This window comes from Nasonia vitripennis (assembly GCF_009193385.2).
Source record: "Nasonia vitripennis strain AsymCx chromosome 3 unlocalized genomic scaffold, Nvit_psr_1.1 chr3_random0005, whole genome shotgun sequence".
NCBI lineage: Eukaryota > Metazoa > Arthropoda > Insecta > Hymenoptera > Pteromalidae > Nasonia > Nasonia vitripennis.
The window spans coordinates 311,376-330,004 of record NW_022279624.1 but is presented as its reverse complement, the minus strand read 5'-3'; the positions used below and the strand labels follow the sequence as shown (position 1 = coordinate 330,004).

Genomic DNA, 18,629 nt, shown 5'->3' with positions numbered 1-18,629 from the left:
CCCGAGCAGACTCTACTGGCATCGCTGGCGTACGTTTCATCGGCAAAGCGCAAGCCAGACGCAGGGGCACCTAAAGTCGCAGCAGACGTGGTTACACTACCAAGCGTCGCGAACACGCAAATGGCCGAGATGTTTAGCAAAATGTTGGACGAAAGGCTGGGGAAATTCAATAAGCATGAATAGAAGAAGCCCGGTATGCAGCAGAGTGGAAAGCAGAGCGGTAAGCCAAAGAGCGTGTCACTGTGCTATAAGTGCTACAAACCCGGACACTTTAAGCAAGATTGTCCGGAGAAAAAAGAGGAAGCAAGCGCGTGAGCATGGTCGGCACTCGCTAGCAAAGCTCTAAGAAGACCGGAAAGGCTGTAAATGGAAGCGCGAGTCCTAGAGTCACCGGAACAGAGAATAAAACATTCTTTGTCGCACGAGCTTCAAGAGCGAAAAGGGGTGTGCACGCCTCAAGGAAGCGTGAGTGTGCCGATGAGAAAGCCTCCAAGATATCAGCGCGTTCCACCCTCTTGAATCCAAAACTCATGTCTCGTTGCGATCTTTGTGCATATGGTGGTATAGGTAGCGAATCGGAGGTGGTCACTTTTATGAAGTGCGAGTTGAATTCCTCCGGTCCAGCAGGTAAGCCTTTTTAATCACAATGGCTTGCAATGCCTAGCTCTTTGACTAACTGCCACATCTTGGTCGTGTTTTTGCATTTGTAGAGCTTATCCTTGACGGATCGGTGTCGCGCATTGCGAATATTTTGCTTAGCAGCATTTCTCAGCCTTTTGTACCGCTTTTCAGCAAGTTCTCCTTCTCCCCTATGCTTCCAATCCCTGCAGGCATTGTTACAAGCAGGAATGAGCTTTTTATATCTGATATTAGCCAAGGAGAAGCTCTCATTTTAGGAGTGTAGGTGTGGTACGGTGCATGTGAATCGTAGGCTTTTACTAATGCGTTTGTGCGAAACTCAACCTTGAAATCAACACTGTCTCTCTCGTAAAGACACCGTCAGTCAACATCTGCTAGGTCCTTGAGAATATTGTTAAAGTTAAATCTCCTATAGTCTCGACGCCTAATAGGATTAGGCTCGTAGCGCGAGGTATCAAATCAACTGCAAACATTATGCCTAGTTATACCCGGAATAACAGATTGCCGAAATGATGATACTCCAGTAATCGGAAACACAGATGTATTCGATAGTCGTGTGCGTATTTTCGTTTGCATGGTGCGAGCCGAGTTTTTCTGTCGAGTTCCCGAATTTTTCGAGCTGCGAAAAATTGTCTATCGGCTCGTCAACTTCGAGCGGCTCGAAAAGTTTGATCGGCTCGAACTTATTATCGAGCAGAGTAAACAAATTTTATTTTTAAAACATTTAAAATTTTTTAAAACATTTATTTTTAACACACTTTATTTTAGCGGCTTGAAAAAGTCAAGCAGATCAAAATTTTCGAGCGGTTTGAACAGTTCGAGTAACTCGACTCGATTCGAGACTCAACTCGAGCTCGACGTGTCGAGTTTTCGGGCGGGAAACTCGACTTTTCGGGAACTCGCACAACCCTAGTTTACTGCATCTACTCAATAGATCGGGCGAGGAGAGTGGGGTGGGGGGGGGGGGCGGTCGCACGCGCGCGCGTGGCGACGAGTTGCATGAACTCGACAGCGGCTGCTGCTGAGCCAGCGCATCTATTGCGCCGACTCCCTATCACCCTTTTACGTTCGTACGAATTGCAGTCGCATGATCTGTAACGCGATCCAGCACTTTCTTCTTTTTCTCCTTCTTTATTATCAAGTTTTATAAGTAAGTACACGTGTACTTACTTATAAAACATAATGCGTTCTCCGTATCTTAATTTTATATTTTATAAAATATTCTAAAAAAATATTGATTTTACCTATGATGATTCCGGTGATTCAAGGCTCCTTGTACTTGTCCTCACAATACTACACTAATATATTGTATATGATGTTTTTAACAATTATGAACTTATATTCACAGTTTTTAAATAATAAATAAATTATTTGCGACACACGCAATCGCATCTAAAACAGATCTACATACATCACTTTTCACAAAACTTCCATTTTTGCCTTTTTAGCCAAAATTTGCGCTTGCAAGAGGCGCAATTGTCGTTCCTTGTTATCTCACGTTCTCTGGTGCTTCGACACTGCAACACTGCTTCGAAATCTATCTCCATTTCCTCCTCCTTTACTGATTCTTCATTTTCTATTTCTTCTTTTGGCGCTTCTTCGTTTTGAATTTCATCTATCGGTTCTTCTTTTACGTATTCTTTTTCTACGTTTTTTTCTTCTTCTAATTTTGTTTTATCTAATTTTTGACATCCGAACATAAAATCGATGATAAAATTTGAGTACATTTCAAATTCACTTTACAAACTTCACTGTTTATCGCCACCTTCTTATTATTTAAAAAACAAGTGGCTGATGCCATACTTTTTTATTACGATAAAAAAAAACAATGTGCAGTATGAATAATTAGCTAGGAAGCTGCGCTCTCTCGTAAGCTTTGTGACGAATTGAGACGATGCTGCAGCGCTGATCCCTTGGACCCACACTTACCGGCATACCAAAGGATCGATTATATTATCAGACAAACGTGACTGAATCTGACACACATACACACACAACACGTCCAAGTTATTAAGTAGCCGACACGTGTCTACGTTATTACTTTACTACAAGCGATATTGAAAACGCTTATTACACCGTCGCTCTATTTGTCGTAGGTTATTTCAAGATGGAATGCATCCCTTTCCTGCTGTATATTATACAGCAGCATGGGATGATTTATCCGATATTCGGTCAATCACAGATATCCCCTGTTTTGACCGTATAAACCAGTTTTCAGCCACATTTTATGGGCACAAGTGGTTTTTAGCTTTTTCAAAACTTTTCCAGAAAGATTATTGGATAATCGCGTTTTGTAACTTTAATAGCATCACCAAATCAGGCCGCAGAATCACAGCCTTTTCTAAAAGGGGTAATTTTGCGGCGTTGGTTCACCAACATTTTCGGTCAGTTGCTTATCCTTTGGAAGCATCTTTGAGACTGATGTCTTGAAAACGCCTCCCCTGTTATGGAAAGTCCGTCTGCTATTACGTATCATAACATCCAGATCACTTTCCGTTTAAGCGACATACCTTCGCAAGAGTGTTGCGCTTTTTCCTTTTTTTATGTATTTGAAATCTGTATATAGTGTCAGATAACACTAGATAGATTCGTCACTGGAGACATGTGATGTTTCGCGTGATCTGACAGAAAGACGATATTATGCGAATGCTGTTTAATAACATTTTCAGAAGTCAAACTTTTTTGCAGAATTAGATGAAATCCAAGATTTAACTGTTATTGTATTACGTCAAAAAATCTTTTATATTACTCTCTAGATAAAACATGAACTTTTACGCAATAAGCAAAGTATCCATAACCTCAACGAGAATCAGTTTGAATTTTTTGCAGGATTTGATGAAATTTTAGACTTGACGGTCTACATCAGTGTGCGCCATAATGTTTCAAGCTACATCGAGCCATTAAGAAACGCCTTGCGATCCGTTTTGCGCATTGCAAATGCTCGCAAACCACACATTCGTACAATATGTGACTCTGTGTGGAGTAGTGATTTAGATCGTTTACCTCTACATACTTTATGCAAAATTTATTATTTAATTTATTTATTTAAATTGCATTTTTTACTGAAACATTGTCGTATAGCAACAGTTCGGTACATGTTTTATATAGGCCTCTTTCACAACAAGGATGTTCTCACCATAGTTGTACAGACTATCAGACAACGAAATAATCATCAAGACCCTCTAGCTGCCGAGTTGATCAGACGCCATTGTAAGTAGTTAAACTTTATCAATTATGAAATTTATTTTACATAGAATTAACCATTGCCAATACGCAAATGAAACATTGCCTAATCCGTCGATACAGCAACAAAATACTCGTAAGTATCGTATGTATTATGAATATTTGTTTATTTTAAATTATTTTGGCACATCCCAATACTTTTGTTGTAAAACCAGAGTCATTTTCAACAATCTCCGATATTAAACAAATTGATCAGCCTCACCACGGTCCATCGATACATCATCAAAGTGATTGTAGGTATTTATAAATATTTTTCATACGAATTTTTTTAATATTAAGGTAAAAGCACCAGTAGTGGGACAAAAAAAATTCGGGACCTATAGTGGCGACACGGACGAAAGATTAACGTTTCTATTTAAAGTACAGCCATGAATCGTTAGATGGAGAAATTTTATTTAAATGAGTTGTGTATACGTGATGGCTTTTTAAATTTTTTATACAAGCTCATCTCAATACTTCAGAATCGACTACAACGATGTCCAATCCAGAGATCCAAGAAATGTACCAGGATATATTTAATTGTAAGTATTGAATGTGTTATGAAATATAGCATAATGGGATGTACCCCTAGAGGAAGAATTAAATGGGAGCGAGTTTAGCGATACGGATGCATCTCTCAAAGATGGTTCTAACGGTAGGATCACAATCATACATTATATTGACGGTCCCTACGAAGACTATCACGTCCCAAATCTCTCTGAAAGAGTAGTACTTTTCGTTTTTCGCCGCGAAGACTAGTAGATTTCGTGCCCTTGCCGCGAAGAGTAGTGCGTTTCAAAGGTTTCCGCAAAGACTAACTCTTTTCACACTTTTGTTGCAAAGACTAGTACTTTTCGGAACTTTAAAATGCAAATCTGTGAAAACAAGTGTACAAATCTTATTAAATCTACTTCTATAGTACCTTTTTATACGCGTATGTTATCATATCCACGCGTATAAAAGTCAGACAATACAAAAAACTAAAAAGTATAAAAGGTATAAAATACCGTTATAAAATTCGTGAATTTCAGAAGGTATGAGCCTTCTACCATCGACGTAAGATCACTGCACGTGTACGTATTATTTAGAGATTGACGACATATCTATCAGCTGTAATCAATGTGGTATTCGTGAACACGTGTTCAAATATAACCATGTTAAACAATTTATCGATCTTGCAAGAGAACAATTTAAGAAAGTCATCTGTATTGCTCACAACTTGCAAGGGTTCGATGCCCAATTTGTATTCAAAGATATTATCAAAAAATACTACTAACAACGTGTCACGCCATCCGTGGTGATGAATGGTTCAAAAATAATTATAATAGACATCTTAAATGAAAGATTTACAGACAGTTTGAACTATTTTTACATGCTTTTAAGTAGTTTACCAAAAGCTTATGGTTTACCAGAAATTGAAAAGGGTATGTTTCCACATTTATTCAATACACCTGAAAATCAATTGTACGTGGGTCCACTTCCACCAACAGATACATACTCACCAGGCACACTGCATGCGAAGGACAAAAAACGATTTTTTAAGTGATATAACGAAAAAATATCAGAAGAATACATATTTAACTTTCAACAAGAGATTATTAAATATTGCAAACAAGATGTACAAATTTTACGATTAGTATGTCTGGCTTTTCAAAAAACTTTTATCAAATTTGGTGTGGACCCGTTTGTAGAGTGTATAACAATTTCATCGTCTTGTATGCGTGTATTCCGAAAAAAGTTTTTGAAAAAAAAATCAAATATGCATCGTACCGCAACGAGGTTGCCGTAAATGTGATAATCAGTCTGAAAAAGCTATACAATGGCTATATTGGATGGAGCGACGTGTCCTTAATCGTTCTATCGAACATGCGGGGCGATGCAGAGAGAATAAACTTGCTTAAGGTATGATTATAGATGGCTATAGTGAACTTCAAGATGACGAAGATCATTATAGAGGTGTAATACTCCAATTTCATGGTTGTATTTAGCACGGTTGTTCACGATGCTACAGAATAAACAGAGGTTCATCTTCAATAAGTGGTGAGACAATGGACGGTAGATGTGAAAGAACGCGTGCTATCAGTGTCAGGATAAGATTAAGCAATTGCAGACTCATTGAAAAGTGGGTATACGATTTTAACGTCGCAATTTCGAAAAACGAAGAACTTCAACATTTTATAAGAGAGAACACTGCAAGTATGAAGCGAAAACCATTATGCGTTTTTTGGTGGTCGTACTGGAAACACTGTCAAGGTATATGATTGTCGGGGATCGGAAAAGATCAAATATGTAGACGTATGCTCGCTATATCCGTATATTTGTAAACGTGGTAAATATCCTATAGGATACCCAAAAATATACGTTGGACAGGAAAAGTACCAGGCGCTCGTAGGTCCAAATAATGACATTTCTTAAGTGGATGGTTCAATTGTTTGTGACTTATTAGCACCGCGGAATTTGTATCACCCTGTATTACACATGAGAATGCACAAAAAGGTGTTATTATCCTTATGGTACTTCCATTTATGGCCACATCAAATACTTATATTTATATTTAATATATTTTAAATAGTCAGTCCCAAATCAGTACATATTTTTAATACGTATTACCGGGCAAATTACATGTTTTTAGTACGTACTAAAGATACATACAACAAATATGTATTTATTTTTAACAGGGAGAGCTGTTTTTGCCGAGAAAGTTGAGGTAGAGAGAGAGGTATCCGTATGCCTGCTTCGTAGTCGTACTGCCGGGTATTAGATTTGCTCTAGTCGCGAAGCCATCGTATTTAACCGCCGGGAAGTTAGTTTGTCGTGAAAGTGTATCGCACAAATGTAAGTTAGCCGCCGAAAATCAGCCGACGTTTCGCGGTGAACCGCATAGTCAGTTAAAAATAAAAGAATTGTGATTTCAGCGTATTAAAATAAAGTGTCATAATTTTTCTCCCGACTTTATCCACGGCCGAATTTCCTCAGGGATAAGAAGTCTCCAATAGCCGGCAACGTGTTAGTGAATTTTGTCTAAAGTTAAATTCGTTCGACCTGGTGCCCGTTTAATAAATACGGTCGGGCGATATTGAAGCCAGTATTAACGAGTGAATGGCGTAATCTCACGCCCGGATTTCCCGAAAATTCACCTCGTTACAGTGGCTGCCCAACGCGTGGGGCACGGTCGTGAAAAGTCGGGAAAATTAAGTGCGAAAAAGTGTGTAGTACGCGACATTTTTGCAGCCAGTGAGACGCTTAGCCGCCATCTTGGGGACTCAGCGTCGACCACGCATTAAATTCCAACTTTCTGCTCTCACAGCCAACAAAGTGAATAAAATAATTTTTCTTGTGTGCTGTAAAACTCGTGTTGTAGTGCAGGAATAATTAAAACTCACCGTATTGCCAAAATTCGCTGACCACGAGCTAGCCACAGTAGCCGAAAAACTGGGGTTCACAGAAGTGATTTCATGGTTTACCCTAGTACTCTTTTTTTGGACTCTAGTGTGGCAATATACGGGTTTATTAATTTTCTTACAGACAGTTAATAGTGTCGAATTTTCCCGAACATAATACGAAGTCAAAGATAATTTTTTTCCCCTTTTTGCAAAATTCGAAGCCGTAGTAGTTGAGAGAAAATTAACGTTTTGCGGATTTGTTCAAAAATTGTTCGTATGTCATTTTAGACTTCACAAAGTGTTTTAAACGTGAAAATTAAATTTTTTTTTCTATCGTCATGATAATTCGCAGTTGTGTAATAAGCCGTTGACCACGATCACGTGGTGACTTGAGGTTCACAGAAGTGAACACATGGTTTGCGTATTACAGCCGTAATTTCACTAAAGTTAATGAAAATTTCGTTGTTATGGAATTTTAAAATTATCCAGCAGTAGTTGAGAGTGTTGAGAGTTGAAAAATAATTTTCCCCGTTGGTTTATGTGTTAAGAAAGTTAGAGTCCATAGAGATAGTGAAGAAAAATTTGCTTTTTGCTTACAGCCGCTTGACAATTTGCATATTACAATCATTTAAGCCTAACAATTTTTTTTTGAGAATTCAGCATCGGAAAAATTTTTGCGATAGCAAGCTTGACTTTATTGAGAAATTTTCAATTCCAGCCATCCTGTCGACTATCCTTATAGCCCTGAATGAATTAATAAAGAATTTACGTAGCTCGATTGTAAGTCAAACCAAGCGATAGCAAAAAAAAAAAATTGATTTACCATTTTACTATCTATATACCCCAAAAATAATAGAGATATTATTTATGCATAATAACTTTATCATTATTAATTGAAATGTATCTAATAATCTAATAATACAACATCTAAATTCAGTCAACTCTGTATTCTGAACGTATGTGAAGTGCTCTGGGCCAATAAAAAGATAACAATCAATTATTTATGCATAATAAATTTATCATTATTAAGGGGATGCCGTAGCCAGAAAACGCGAATTATGGATTCCGCCGCTCGTCACGTGATAGCTACGTCTGTTTAGTGGCGCCATCTGTCTTAAGAAGGATAAGCCGACAGATGGCACCTCAATGAAATTTTGGTATAATGCGTGGTCAAAAATTTGTGATAAATTAAAAAAAAAATTTTCTGTTATATGTATATATTATGCATACATTTGTCTTTTTTTTATTATTGGGCTTTTCATCGTTTTTCTTTTTCTTTGTGAATTTTTTTTGCGTTCCTTTTCAACTCATTTAATTTTTTAAATTTCAATGCAATAATAAACATAAAATACATAAAATGTTATTAATTAATTGTACTACAGTATGCTATTAAAATATTCAGGCTGTTACCCTTTTTATGTTTTTCATTTTGCTTCTACTTTTTTCGTATCTTTTTTATAATTACTTTTCTACAATAAGTTATAATTCTAGAATAAGCATGCAGACAACAAAAAAGCTTGCATAACAAGAAATACACAATGTAACTAAGTGCAATACATTATACAATTAATATTTACGGTATGTTATAATTTATTCCTTTTTTCAGTGTTGAATATTATTCTACATAACTTCTATTTTTTTCTCCTGCTTTTTTTCTTTTCCTCTGCATAATTTCTTTGTATAATAACTTATAATTGTAGAATAAACATGCGGACAACAGAAAAGCATGCATGACAAGAAATATTAAATGTAAGCAAGTGCAATACATCATGCAATATGATATTATGATATTATGAAATAGTATATTATAATACATTTGACCTAAGTAGAACTCTTTTGCACGCCGAGCAGAAGCGTTACTTAGGTTATGAGTATCGTTTAGAATTTTATACTATGTTATAATTTATTATTACTTTATTTTAGTTTTGAATATTATTTTATATAAATTTTATTTTTTTTCATATAAATTTGATTTATTTATATTCTCATTTTTTTTTCTTATATTCAAAAACAAATGATGTTAAAAATGCACTACTATAAACTAATATCAACAGGTTCAACGGTGACAATGTATATATCCATTTTTATTAGCTTTGTGAATAGCAAGAAAGTTTACATTTAAATTTACCAAACTAGAAACATTTCCCTGGTAGAAACGTTCGCGAACCATTCACCAACGGTTCACCAATTTTATGAAGTTTGGCCAACAGTTCCGCCAACCGTTGATCAACTGACGCGCTTATTTCGTCACGCTTTTACACTATCCATTGGTCATGGTTATCCAATTTTAAAACTCGTACAAAAAGATATAAATTATCAATGCCTGCTCAAATAATTTATTAATATGACTCTATTATTAATTAATAAGCATTAGATCGAACAACTATTTTCTACCAGGGTTACAAATGTTTAATTAAATATTTGTCCTTGTATCTTTTTTTTTTCAAGATTATAAAAAGTAATGAGATTGACCTTAAAATCAATGGTTTTAATATTTTAATTATACATTGTTTTATAATTCCAATAAAATCATAACAATTTATGACATACAAACACCTTACAGGGCTGAATCTGTTAATAACATGCATTATATTAAGTTTTTTTTGTTTTATGCTCTGACACCAGTATTGCATCAAGACTTTCACGAATTATTTTTGCATGAAACTCCAGTGAAACTTAACCATGCATTTTATATGAATAAGTTAATAAACGTGAAACTTGCACATATTATTAAAACATAACTTCATAAGGTAGCAAATAATTTGTTAGAATACTTTAATGCACGATAAAACCCCAAAAACAGTGTTCGTAATATTTACGCACGTATTGCGAATGATATTTTTAAACTGAATTAGTACGATTATTAATAATGATGGAAATACCCTACATTGGAAAAAGCCTTGGAAAAGCCTGCCACACCACTCTAAACTATGACATACTTAAAAAAATCGATTTTCTATATTAAATTCTATTACGACATTGAATTCTTGACTGTACATGTTTATATGCATTTTCGGTGTTTTAATGCATTAATTCCAAGTAATAATAACTATCCTCTTTAAGTTATAACTCCTAAGTGTAACGGCGTGCCAATATTTTTTCATCTGAAAGTAAAATAGAATACAATTAAAACTATATAAAAATTGTACAAATGATTTAAAAAAAAACAGTTTCTATGCTCTGAATGCATGATTGCATATCCGTATAACCTGCATGTTATAACCAATGTACCTGTAAAAACATTAATTATATTAATCACATGAAATTACATTAATTATATAGAGCATATAGCTCCTGAAATTTATACACTTATTAAACTCCAGTGTGATCGATTATTAGACATATGGCCTTTTTTCTCAAACCTACTCCTCTACATCTACTAGACCACGATGCCAACAAATGCAAAATTGATTGTACACCTAGACAAACAGAAAATTACATTAAAAAATGGTTGTACTCACAAACAATATTAATTATCAAAGTAATAAAAACATTGATGCTCTTGTAAAGCAGTACTGACAAAGTCTTGAGTGATGCTTCCTTACGACTGCAAGATTTTGATAGCTTCATCATCGACACCTCCACTATCCGTAGTTGTACCTTAGTCCATGCCGCAGACAATTATACCATCAAATGCAGCATTGCTTGTTCACCTAGACGGACAGAAAAATATATTAAAAATGTCAGACTTACAAATTAGTATTAAAACCACTTATCTCACTGGACTTATATTACTGTTTTATACTATATTCATAAGTATAGAAAGTTATAATTAGTTTGCCCATTACCTCAGTATATAATAAATGTGCTAATAAGTATCTCTTATGATACTTCAAATTGACAGTTTCTTTTATATACTTGTCTATTCATATACCGAGGTAAACGACAAAGTAATTATCCCTTTCTGAACCTGAAAATACCGCAGATTTATGCCACGCTAGGACTAACACAGTTTGATGTTACGCTTACTAAATTGTTGATAATGCACAGCTGGCCTTGCAAGTGCAGCAGTTGTTGATGATGTATTACACTATGTCCTTGATACTGGTGCGATGTTGACTCAATTTCTAAAAATGTATCTGCAAATGATAAGAAATTCTGATTAGATATTATTTTTACTTATAAAATCAGTATTATCAAATACAAAACTGAATGTTGCACTAAGAATATGTAATTAGAACTTGACTGCTAACCTTATCAAATAACACAATATTAACTTTATACAGTTTTAACCTCAAAATCACAACTTTGATGTGAATTTTCGGCTCTCATGGTATAAAATATCGTGTGTAACTTGTACATAAAGACTGTATTTTCAAAACTCGTTATAGCACTCTCGTTTTGAAATTACAGTCTTTCTGTACCTGTTGCATAGTATACTATAATGTATGTATAACAAGTCATTATAATATTTTGACTGTACTTACAACATTAAACACTATTACAGTTGTAGTTGAAGTTCTGTTTGCTGTCAATTTATACTGCAGACTCAATTTTATATAGTTTAATAAGATAGTAAAACCAATCAGTGATCCTAAGCAATGATGCATTCAGCTCCAAAATCGTATTTAAGCGAATGCAGTAGTCAGCAACATCAACTAGCACCAATAGACAACATAAATTTAGCTTCTGGATCGTAGTGCAATGGTTTAACTACCCAAAAACACTAAACAGCACCACCACCCTGTTGAAAAGACCTTATAAAATTTTATAAAAAAAATTTTTTATCGAAATTAACGAGGTTTTTGCACCCGGAAATTTCGATAAAATACTAGGTACTATTATAAAGGTATCAGAAGTTATCGGTTAGAAACGATAGGATTTACAGTACACCCCTGGTAAGACATGATATAATGTAAGTTTTTTATAAGTTTTTATACGAACGTAATTTTAATATGGAAAGAATTTAAATAGTTTATGGTAATTTACCAGGTATATACTAGTGATATGAAATCTTAGTATTAAAATTATCTGGTTTTATAAGGATATTCACAAATTTTTAGTATTCAAGCAATAGATAGTATTTTATCAGAATTTATCACGCTATTAATATAACGCCATTCCCAGTCGCACAATTTATAGTGTTCTATAATGTTCATTGCAACTAATGCAAGATTCATTTATCGAATGTTACCAGGTGAACCGATTATTCAAGAAGTTTTTACCAAAATGCACTTATCGATTTTTAACATGCAATGCTATATAAAATAATAATGGAACAATCTTTTCTTACCCGGATATCAAGTAAATCATTGGTTTCGATCGCATTTTTTATCGGATTATATAAGCCGCTTCATGATAAAAAAGAGTACCTGCTATCAGTTTTTACCACCACAATTCGATATATGTAAGAAGGATAGATAGCTGTGCCATTTATAGTGCTTTATGAGGAAAGTTGCACATAATGCAAGGTTCTGTTATCGGATATTACCAGCTGAACCAATGACTGAAGTAATCTTACCCGATTCGCTTATCGCTTTTTATCATGTAATGCTATATAAAATAATAATGGAACAATCGGTTCTTACCCGGATATCAAGTAAATCATTGGTTTCGATCGCATTTTTTATCGGATTATATAAGCCGCTTCATGATAAAAAAGAGTACCTGCTATCAGTTTTTACCACCACAATTCGATATATGTAAGAAGGATAGATAGCTGTGCCATTTATAGTGCTTTATGAGGAAAGTTGCACATAATGCAAGGTTCTGTTATCGGATATTACCAGCTGAACCAATGACTGAAGTAATCTTACCCAAATATCGCTTTTTATCATGCAATGCTATATAAAATAATAATGGAACAATCGGTTCTTACCCGGATATCAAGTAAATCATTGGTTTCGATCCTATTTTTTATCGGATTATATAAGCCGCTTCATGATAATAAAGAGTACCTGCTATCAGTTTTTACCACCACAATTCGATATATGTAAGAAAGATAGCTGTGCCATTTAAAGTGCTTTTTGAGGAAAGTTGCACTTAATGCAAGGTTCTGTTTTCGGATATTACCAGCTGAACCAATGACTGAATTAATCTAACGCGATTCGCTTATCGCTTTTTAACATGCAATGCTATATAAAATAATAATGGAACAATCGGTTCTTACCCGGATATCAAGTAAATCATTGGTTTCGATCGCATTTTTTATCGGATTATATAAGCCGCTTCATGACAAAAAAGAGTACCTGCTATCAGTTTTTACCACCACAATTCGATATATGTAATAAAGATAGCTGTGCCATTTATAGTGCTTTATGAGGAAAGTTGCACATAATGCAAGGTTCTGTTATCGGATATTACCAGCTGAACCAATGACTGAAGTAATCTTACCCAAATATCGCTTTTTATCATGCAATGCTATATAAAATAATAATGGAACAATCGGTTCTTACCCGGATATCAAGTAAATCATTGGTTTTGATCGCATTTTTTATCGGATTATATAAGCCGCTTCATGATAATAAAGAGTACCTGCTATCAGTTTTTACCACCACAATTCGATATATGTAAGAAAGATAGCTGTGCCATTTATAGTGCTTTATGAGGAAAGTTGCACTTAATGCAAGGTTCTGTTTTCGGATATTACCAGCTGAACCAATGACTGAAGTAATCTTACCCAAATATCGCTTTTTATCATGCAATGCTATATAAAATAATAATGGAACAATCGGTTTTTACCCGGATATCAAGTAAATCATTGGTTTCGATCCTATTTTTTCATCGGATTATATAAGCCGCTTCATGATAAAAAAGAGTACTTGCTATCAGTTTTTACCACTACAATGCGATATATGTAAGAAAGATAGCTTTGCCATTTATAGTGCTTTATGAGGAAAGTTACACTTAATGCAAGGTTTAACTTAATTAAAGCCTTTTTACTCCCGTAATAGCTCGACGTAGAAAACCCGATGTTTTTATTAAATAAATGAGTAAATAAATGATTCTTTCGATTCTCAGCGCAATATTTGAAATAATTTCAATTTCTTAGCTGATAAATATAGCGTTTTTTAGATGATTATTTAGATATAATTTTAAAGTTTTATGAGTAGGAACTTTATTTAATATTTAATAATAAATAAAATGTTGATACACACTTAGAAAGAAAATAGCCTAGTTAAGCGCAACGCCATTTTTCCTTATTTTTTACGTAATTATTATTTACATTTTGCACATTTGCAGGTATCTTAAGATAATAATCACATGTAAAAAGAAACGCTTCTTTTAAAGCTTTGATATGACGATATCGACGGCTGAGTGGAAGAAGAAATCTCGTGCGGTGGCTTCGAAAATGTTGTATCCCGGCGGCGGCTTCCAGAAGGTCGCGTCTCGGCGGCGGCTCCGAGAACGTTGTATCTCGAGATTCGCTTCAATTTAGCAAGAATCGCAAAAATAAAAGTGGTTCTTCAAGCGAATCTCGAGATGCGACGTTCTCAAAGCCGCCGCCAAGTTACGACTTTCTCGAAGCCACCGCCGGGTTACGACGTTCTTCAAGCCGATGACGAGATACGTTTTTCTTCTACTCAGCGGTCGATATATGTTTAACGTACATCCTTAATGATTAATTTACCTCCTTCATTCACCTCTAATCATTATGTGTGTAACTTTATTCTACTTTATCTTCTGAATTTCTTTTCTTACTTCTTTTTTTAACATCAGAATTGATTCCCTCATCAGAATTGCTTCCGTCTTCAGAGTCATCATTTTCATCTTTAGAATCTTCTTCACTCTCAGATTCTTTCTCTCCATTTTCAGATTGACTATCAGATTGAGATTCTTCATCAGATTTTGTTATATCCTCTGCTTCTCCTTCTTCAGATTCACTTTCGTCTACTTCTTTATCTTCCTTTCTTTTAGTTTTTCCTTTGGCAGGTTTGCTTTTCTTTTTGTCAGTATTATTAGATTGTTAGGGCTTTCGAGGTGGCCTATTTAAATCCCACATCTTTGCAGCTATCCACGCACCGACCTCTCGTTTTTGGTCTTCAATTTCAACCGGACTTAAAAGCTTTTCTGTTTTCAAATAGTATTCAAAAATACCTGAAAATAGAAGCATTTTTAATATTTTTTTTTATATTGCTGTATCCTCAAAGGAAGCTTTATGGTAGTGATTGTTATCATTTTCTTAAAAACGTATCAGAAATATGCTTTAAGGTTTCTAGAAGAGAAATACATGGTTTTTGGAAACTATGGCTACGACATCCCCTTAAGTCCTCTATATTTTTACAAAGCTTTTTTATACAGCTATACGTAATATTTTTTCTTAACGAGATTTGAATTGATTTCATTGCTTTGTTATGTTGAAATAAGTATATATAAGTATAATACACAAAACATTACAGTAAAAGGGGAATAAATATCCGAATCAGAAGTTGAATTGTTGCAAAATAACTTTAATATCTTTGAGGAGATTTTTGTTGAACCAATTCGTGAAAAAGAAGCGGGCGTTTTTCAATTTTTTTGCCCGCTGGTCTGAAAAAAGGTACTTTAGTCCCGCTTAATAGGTCAGAAAAACGCGAAAATCGTGCTTATGTTACAAAAAAACAATTTCGATTTTAAAGAAATACACAGCGGTTTTTTTACGTACAAAAGGAAAACTTGAATCATTGGCCGAAATAGTAGATTACGATACAAGTGGCGTAAGTGGCACTTACTGGCACGGCGAGTTAAGCGCCCGAACGTAGTGAGGGCTCTTACGCCGTGTCCGAAAATCTCACTAGAGACACGCATATCGTTTAATATTTTGTAGCAGTGTCTGCTTTTAATCCATCAATACAAGCTTAGTCGTTGCGTAATCTGTTCTTTCTGTCACCGTGAGGTTAGCACCCGAGCATAGCGAGGGTGTTAAGCACGGTGCCAGAAACGACTACTTTTGCAACGGATAAGCGTGTCTTAATAGTACATTACGATACTAGTGGAATAAATCGTACTTTACGGCACGGCGTGTATAAGCGCCCGAGCGCAGCGAGTGCGCTTAACACCGTGCCATGAAGAACGACTTATTTCACGTGTATCGTACAATTTTTTATAGCACTGACTAGAATAAATCCTCTGCCACGCTTATCCGTGGAATAAGCAGCCCTTCTTTGCAGCGTGAAGTTAGCGCACGAGCGTAGCGAGTGCGGTTATCACGGTGCAATAAAGGGCTACTTCTCCCACGGATAAGCGTGGCATAAGTGAGGATTTTTTCCACGCAGTGCTATAAACGCGGATTTAAGCCAGTGCTATAAAAAAGATTCCTCTAATTAGTACATCTTACCGAATTCATCCATCCTATTGATGACCTTCTCCTGTAGATCCATGTTTTTCTTTCTTAATTCCTCACATTCTTGCTTTAAAGATTCTTTAATATCTTTTTCTGTTCTCAACTTATTCTCTAATTCTGATACTTTTTTCTTTAAGTTTTTGTTTTCTTTCTTAAAAGTTTCCTCTTTTTCTTCTTGCTTTTTGAATTTTTTGTTAGAAGATTTTTCTTTATGTTTCAGGGATTTTCCACGTTGCTTTACCTCCTTACTTTTTACAGTCGTCTTCTCTTCTTGTGTACTACTTTCTTTCTGCAGATCAGTTTCTTCCTGCAGATCCTTTTCTTCCTGCAGATCATTTTTTTTCTGCAGATCCTTTTCTTTTTGCAGATCATTTTCTTTCATCTCCTCCGTTTCATTCAAGTTCTGGTTATCATATTCGGTTTTTTTTTCATTTATTGTATCGTGCGCATCTTCCTTCATTTCGTCTTCTCGTGTTTCACTTGTTTCGCTTTCCTTTTCTATCTCTTCGTGGTTTAGAGTACTTTTTTCAAGACTTTCAGATCTTTATCTTTTTCAACTATTACATAATTATCCATTGATTTCTGTTTGCTCAAAATTTCGTTATCTTCCTGGCTGTTCTCTCCATTTTTGTATATTACTGTTCCGTCTTCATTTTCTTTGCCAGCACTGCTTTTCGTTTTCACAGTTTTATCTGCTTTTTTATCTGGATTCTTAGATGCCACATTTGACTTTTTACCATCTTTTTTGTTTTTTTTTGTTTTTGGTTCGGAATCCTCCTTTTCAGTTCTTTTACGTTTTGCAGTTACCTAACAATTATTATAAATTCTATGTATATGAATATAAATTGTGTATTTTAAAAGTCTAAGAACGGCAAAATCTCGAAAAGAAAGCATTTTTGGAAAAAAATCAAGTAAGCTTACAATTTTACAAATATCTTGCCATTTTCAGTCTCTTAAAATACTGCATATGTAATACATAATTATATTGTAGTTGATATCATTAATAATATAATATTTATCCTGGTGGAAATCCCTGGTAGAAATGTAAGCCAACAGTTTGCCATTAGTAAGCCAAATCGGACTTGTTGGCCAACGGTTTAACAAACGCTTCGGTAAAACGTCTGCTTATTTCGTCACGAAAATAATGGAAGAGTTGGCTCACGGATAGCTTGTATAGGAAATCAATACAATAATCTTTCAAAAGGGATATCCAGATTTACAATAGGAGGAGCGCTCCGTGGCTTTCAATACGCAGATGTAAGTTGTGCTGGAAGATGATGTCCAGGTGTCCACCGGAGGAAAAAATAATTTATACAGGAAAAGTATTACATGACTCTTGTCGTTTATGTACGCATAATAATTATATTAAGGCCAACTCAGTTTCTCAGATACTTGGACATCTTCTACTAGAGTCCCCGGTAGCGTGCTCTTTATCTTCGGGCAGAAACTACGTCTATTTATCGAAAGCCACGGAGCGCATTACCTAGACATGATTTTTCTCTCCGCGAGATACCTGGACATTGTCTACGAGAGTTCCGGATGATATGTTTATGATTCTCGAGTACGACTTATATCTACACACCAAAAACCACGGGGCGTGCACTACTTCAAATAACATTTGCTTTCATAATCAACACTTGGGCAACAATTTTTGAGTTCCCGGCGACCGGAACGTATGCTCAGGGTGATAATCTACGTAGCCATCGAGAGCTTAGCGTTTGTATGAGTAATTGGGATAGTTATAAGACTAATCTAAATTATAAACATACATAAAAGCATCAAAATTTTATAACATCAATTTTCTATGCTTTTAATTTCTCCAAGCTTTTGCTAACGGTTGGGTTATATCGAGGCAAATCGTTGGCTTACGGGGTTGCCCAATAATTAGTAAGCAAGTCATTTTGGTTGGGTCATTTTCTACCAGGGATGCCCAATTATTTTATGGTAACATCGCCCAATAATATTGTCCATTTATTAATATTTTAGGGAGATCCCCCCTCTACTCCTTTCGCTGGCCAACACCAAATTAAAAGGTTTTAACTATTAAAATAAAAAAAGGCTTGCCATTACCGCCGTTTACGAAATTATTTTCTGCCCATTCTGTTATGGTTATAAATGTGTTA

The 18,629-nt window shown here is 35.1% G+C and overlaps 2 protein-coding genes across 18 annotated transcripts in view; one reads left to right on the top strand and one right to left on the bottom strand.

Annotated features, from left to right (window-relative positions):
• LOC100113848 (ADP-ribosylation factor-like protein 6) overlaps window positions 1-18,629 on the top strand; it is a 246,997-nt gene that overhangs the window by 180,036 nt on the left and 48,332 nt on the right. The window lies entirely within an intron of this gene.
• LOC116416704 (sporulation protein cse15-like) lies at window positions 14,372-17,303 on the bottom strand. Its single transcript, XM_031925920.1, has 2 exons — window positions 16,501-17,303; window positions 14,372-15,281 (listed from the first exon to the last, which is right to left on the bottom strand). The coding sequence occupies exons 1-2, from the start codon at window positions 16,964-16,966 to the stop codon at window positions 15,151-15,153; spliced, it is 597 nt and encodes a 198-aa protein (XP_031781780.1). The 5' UTR covers window positions 16,967-17,303; the 3' UTR covers window positions 14,372-15,150.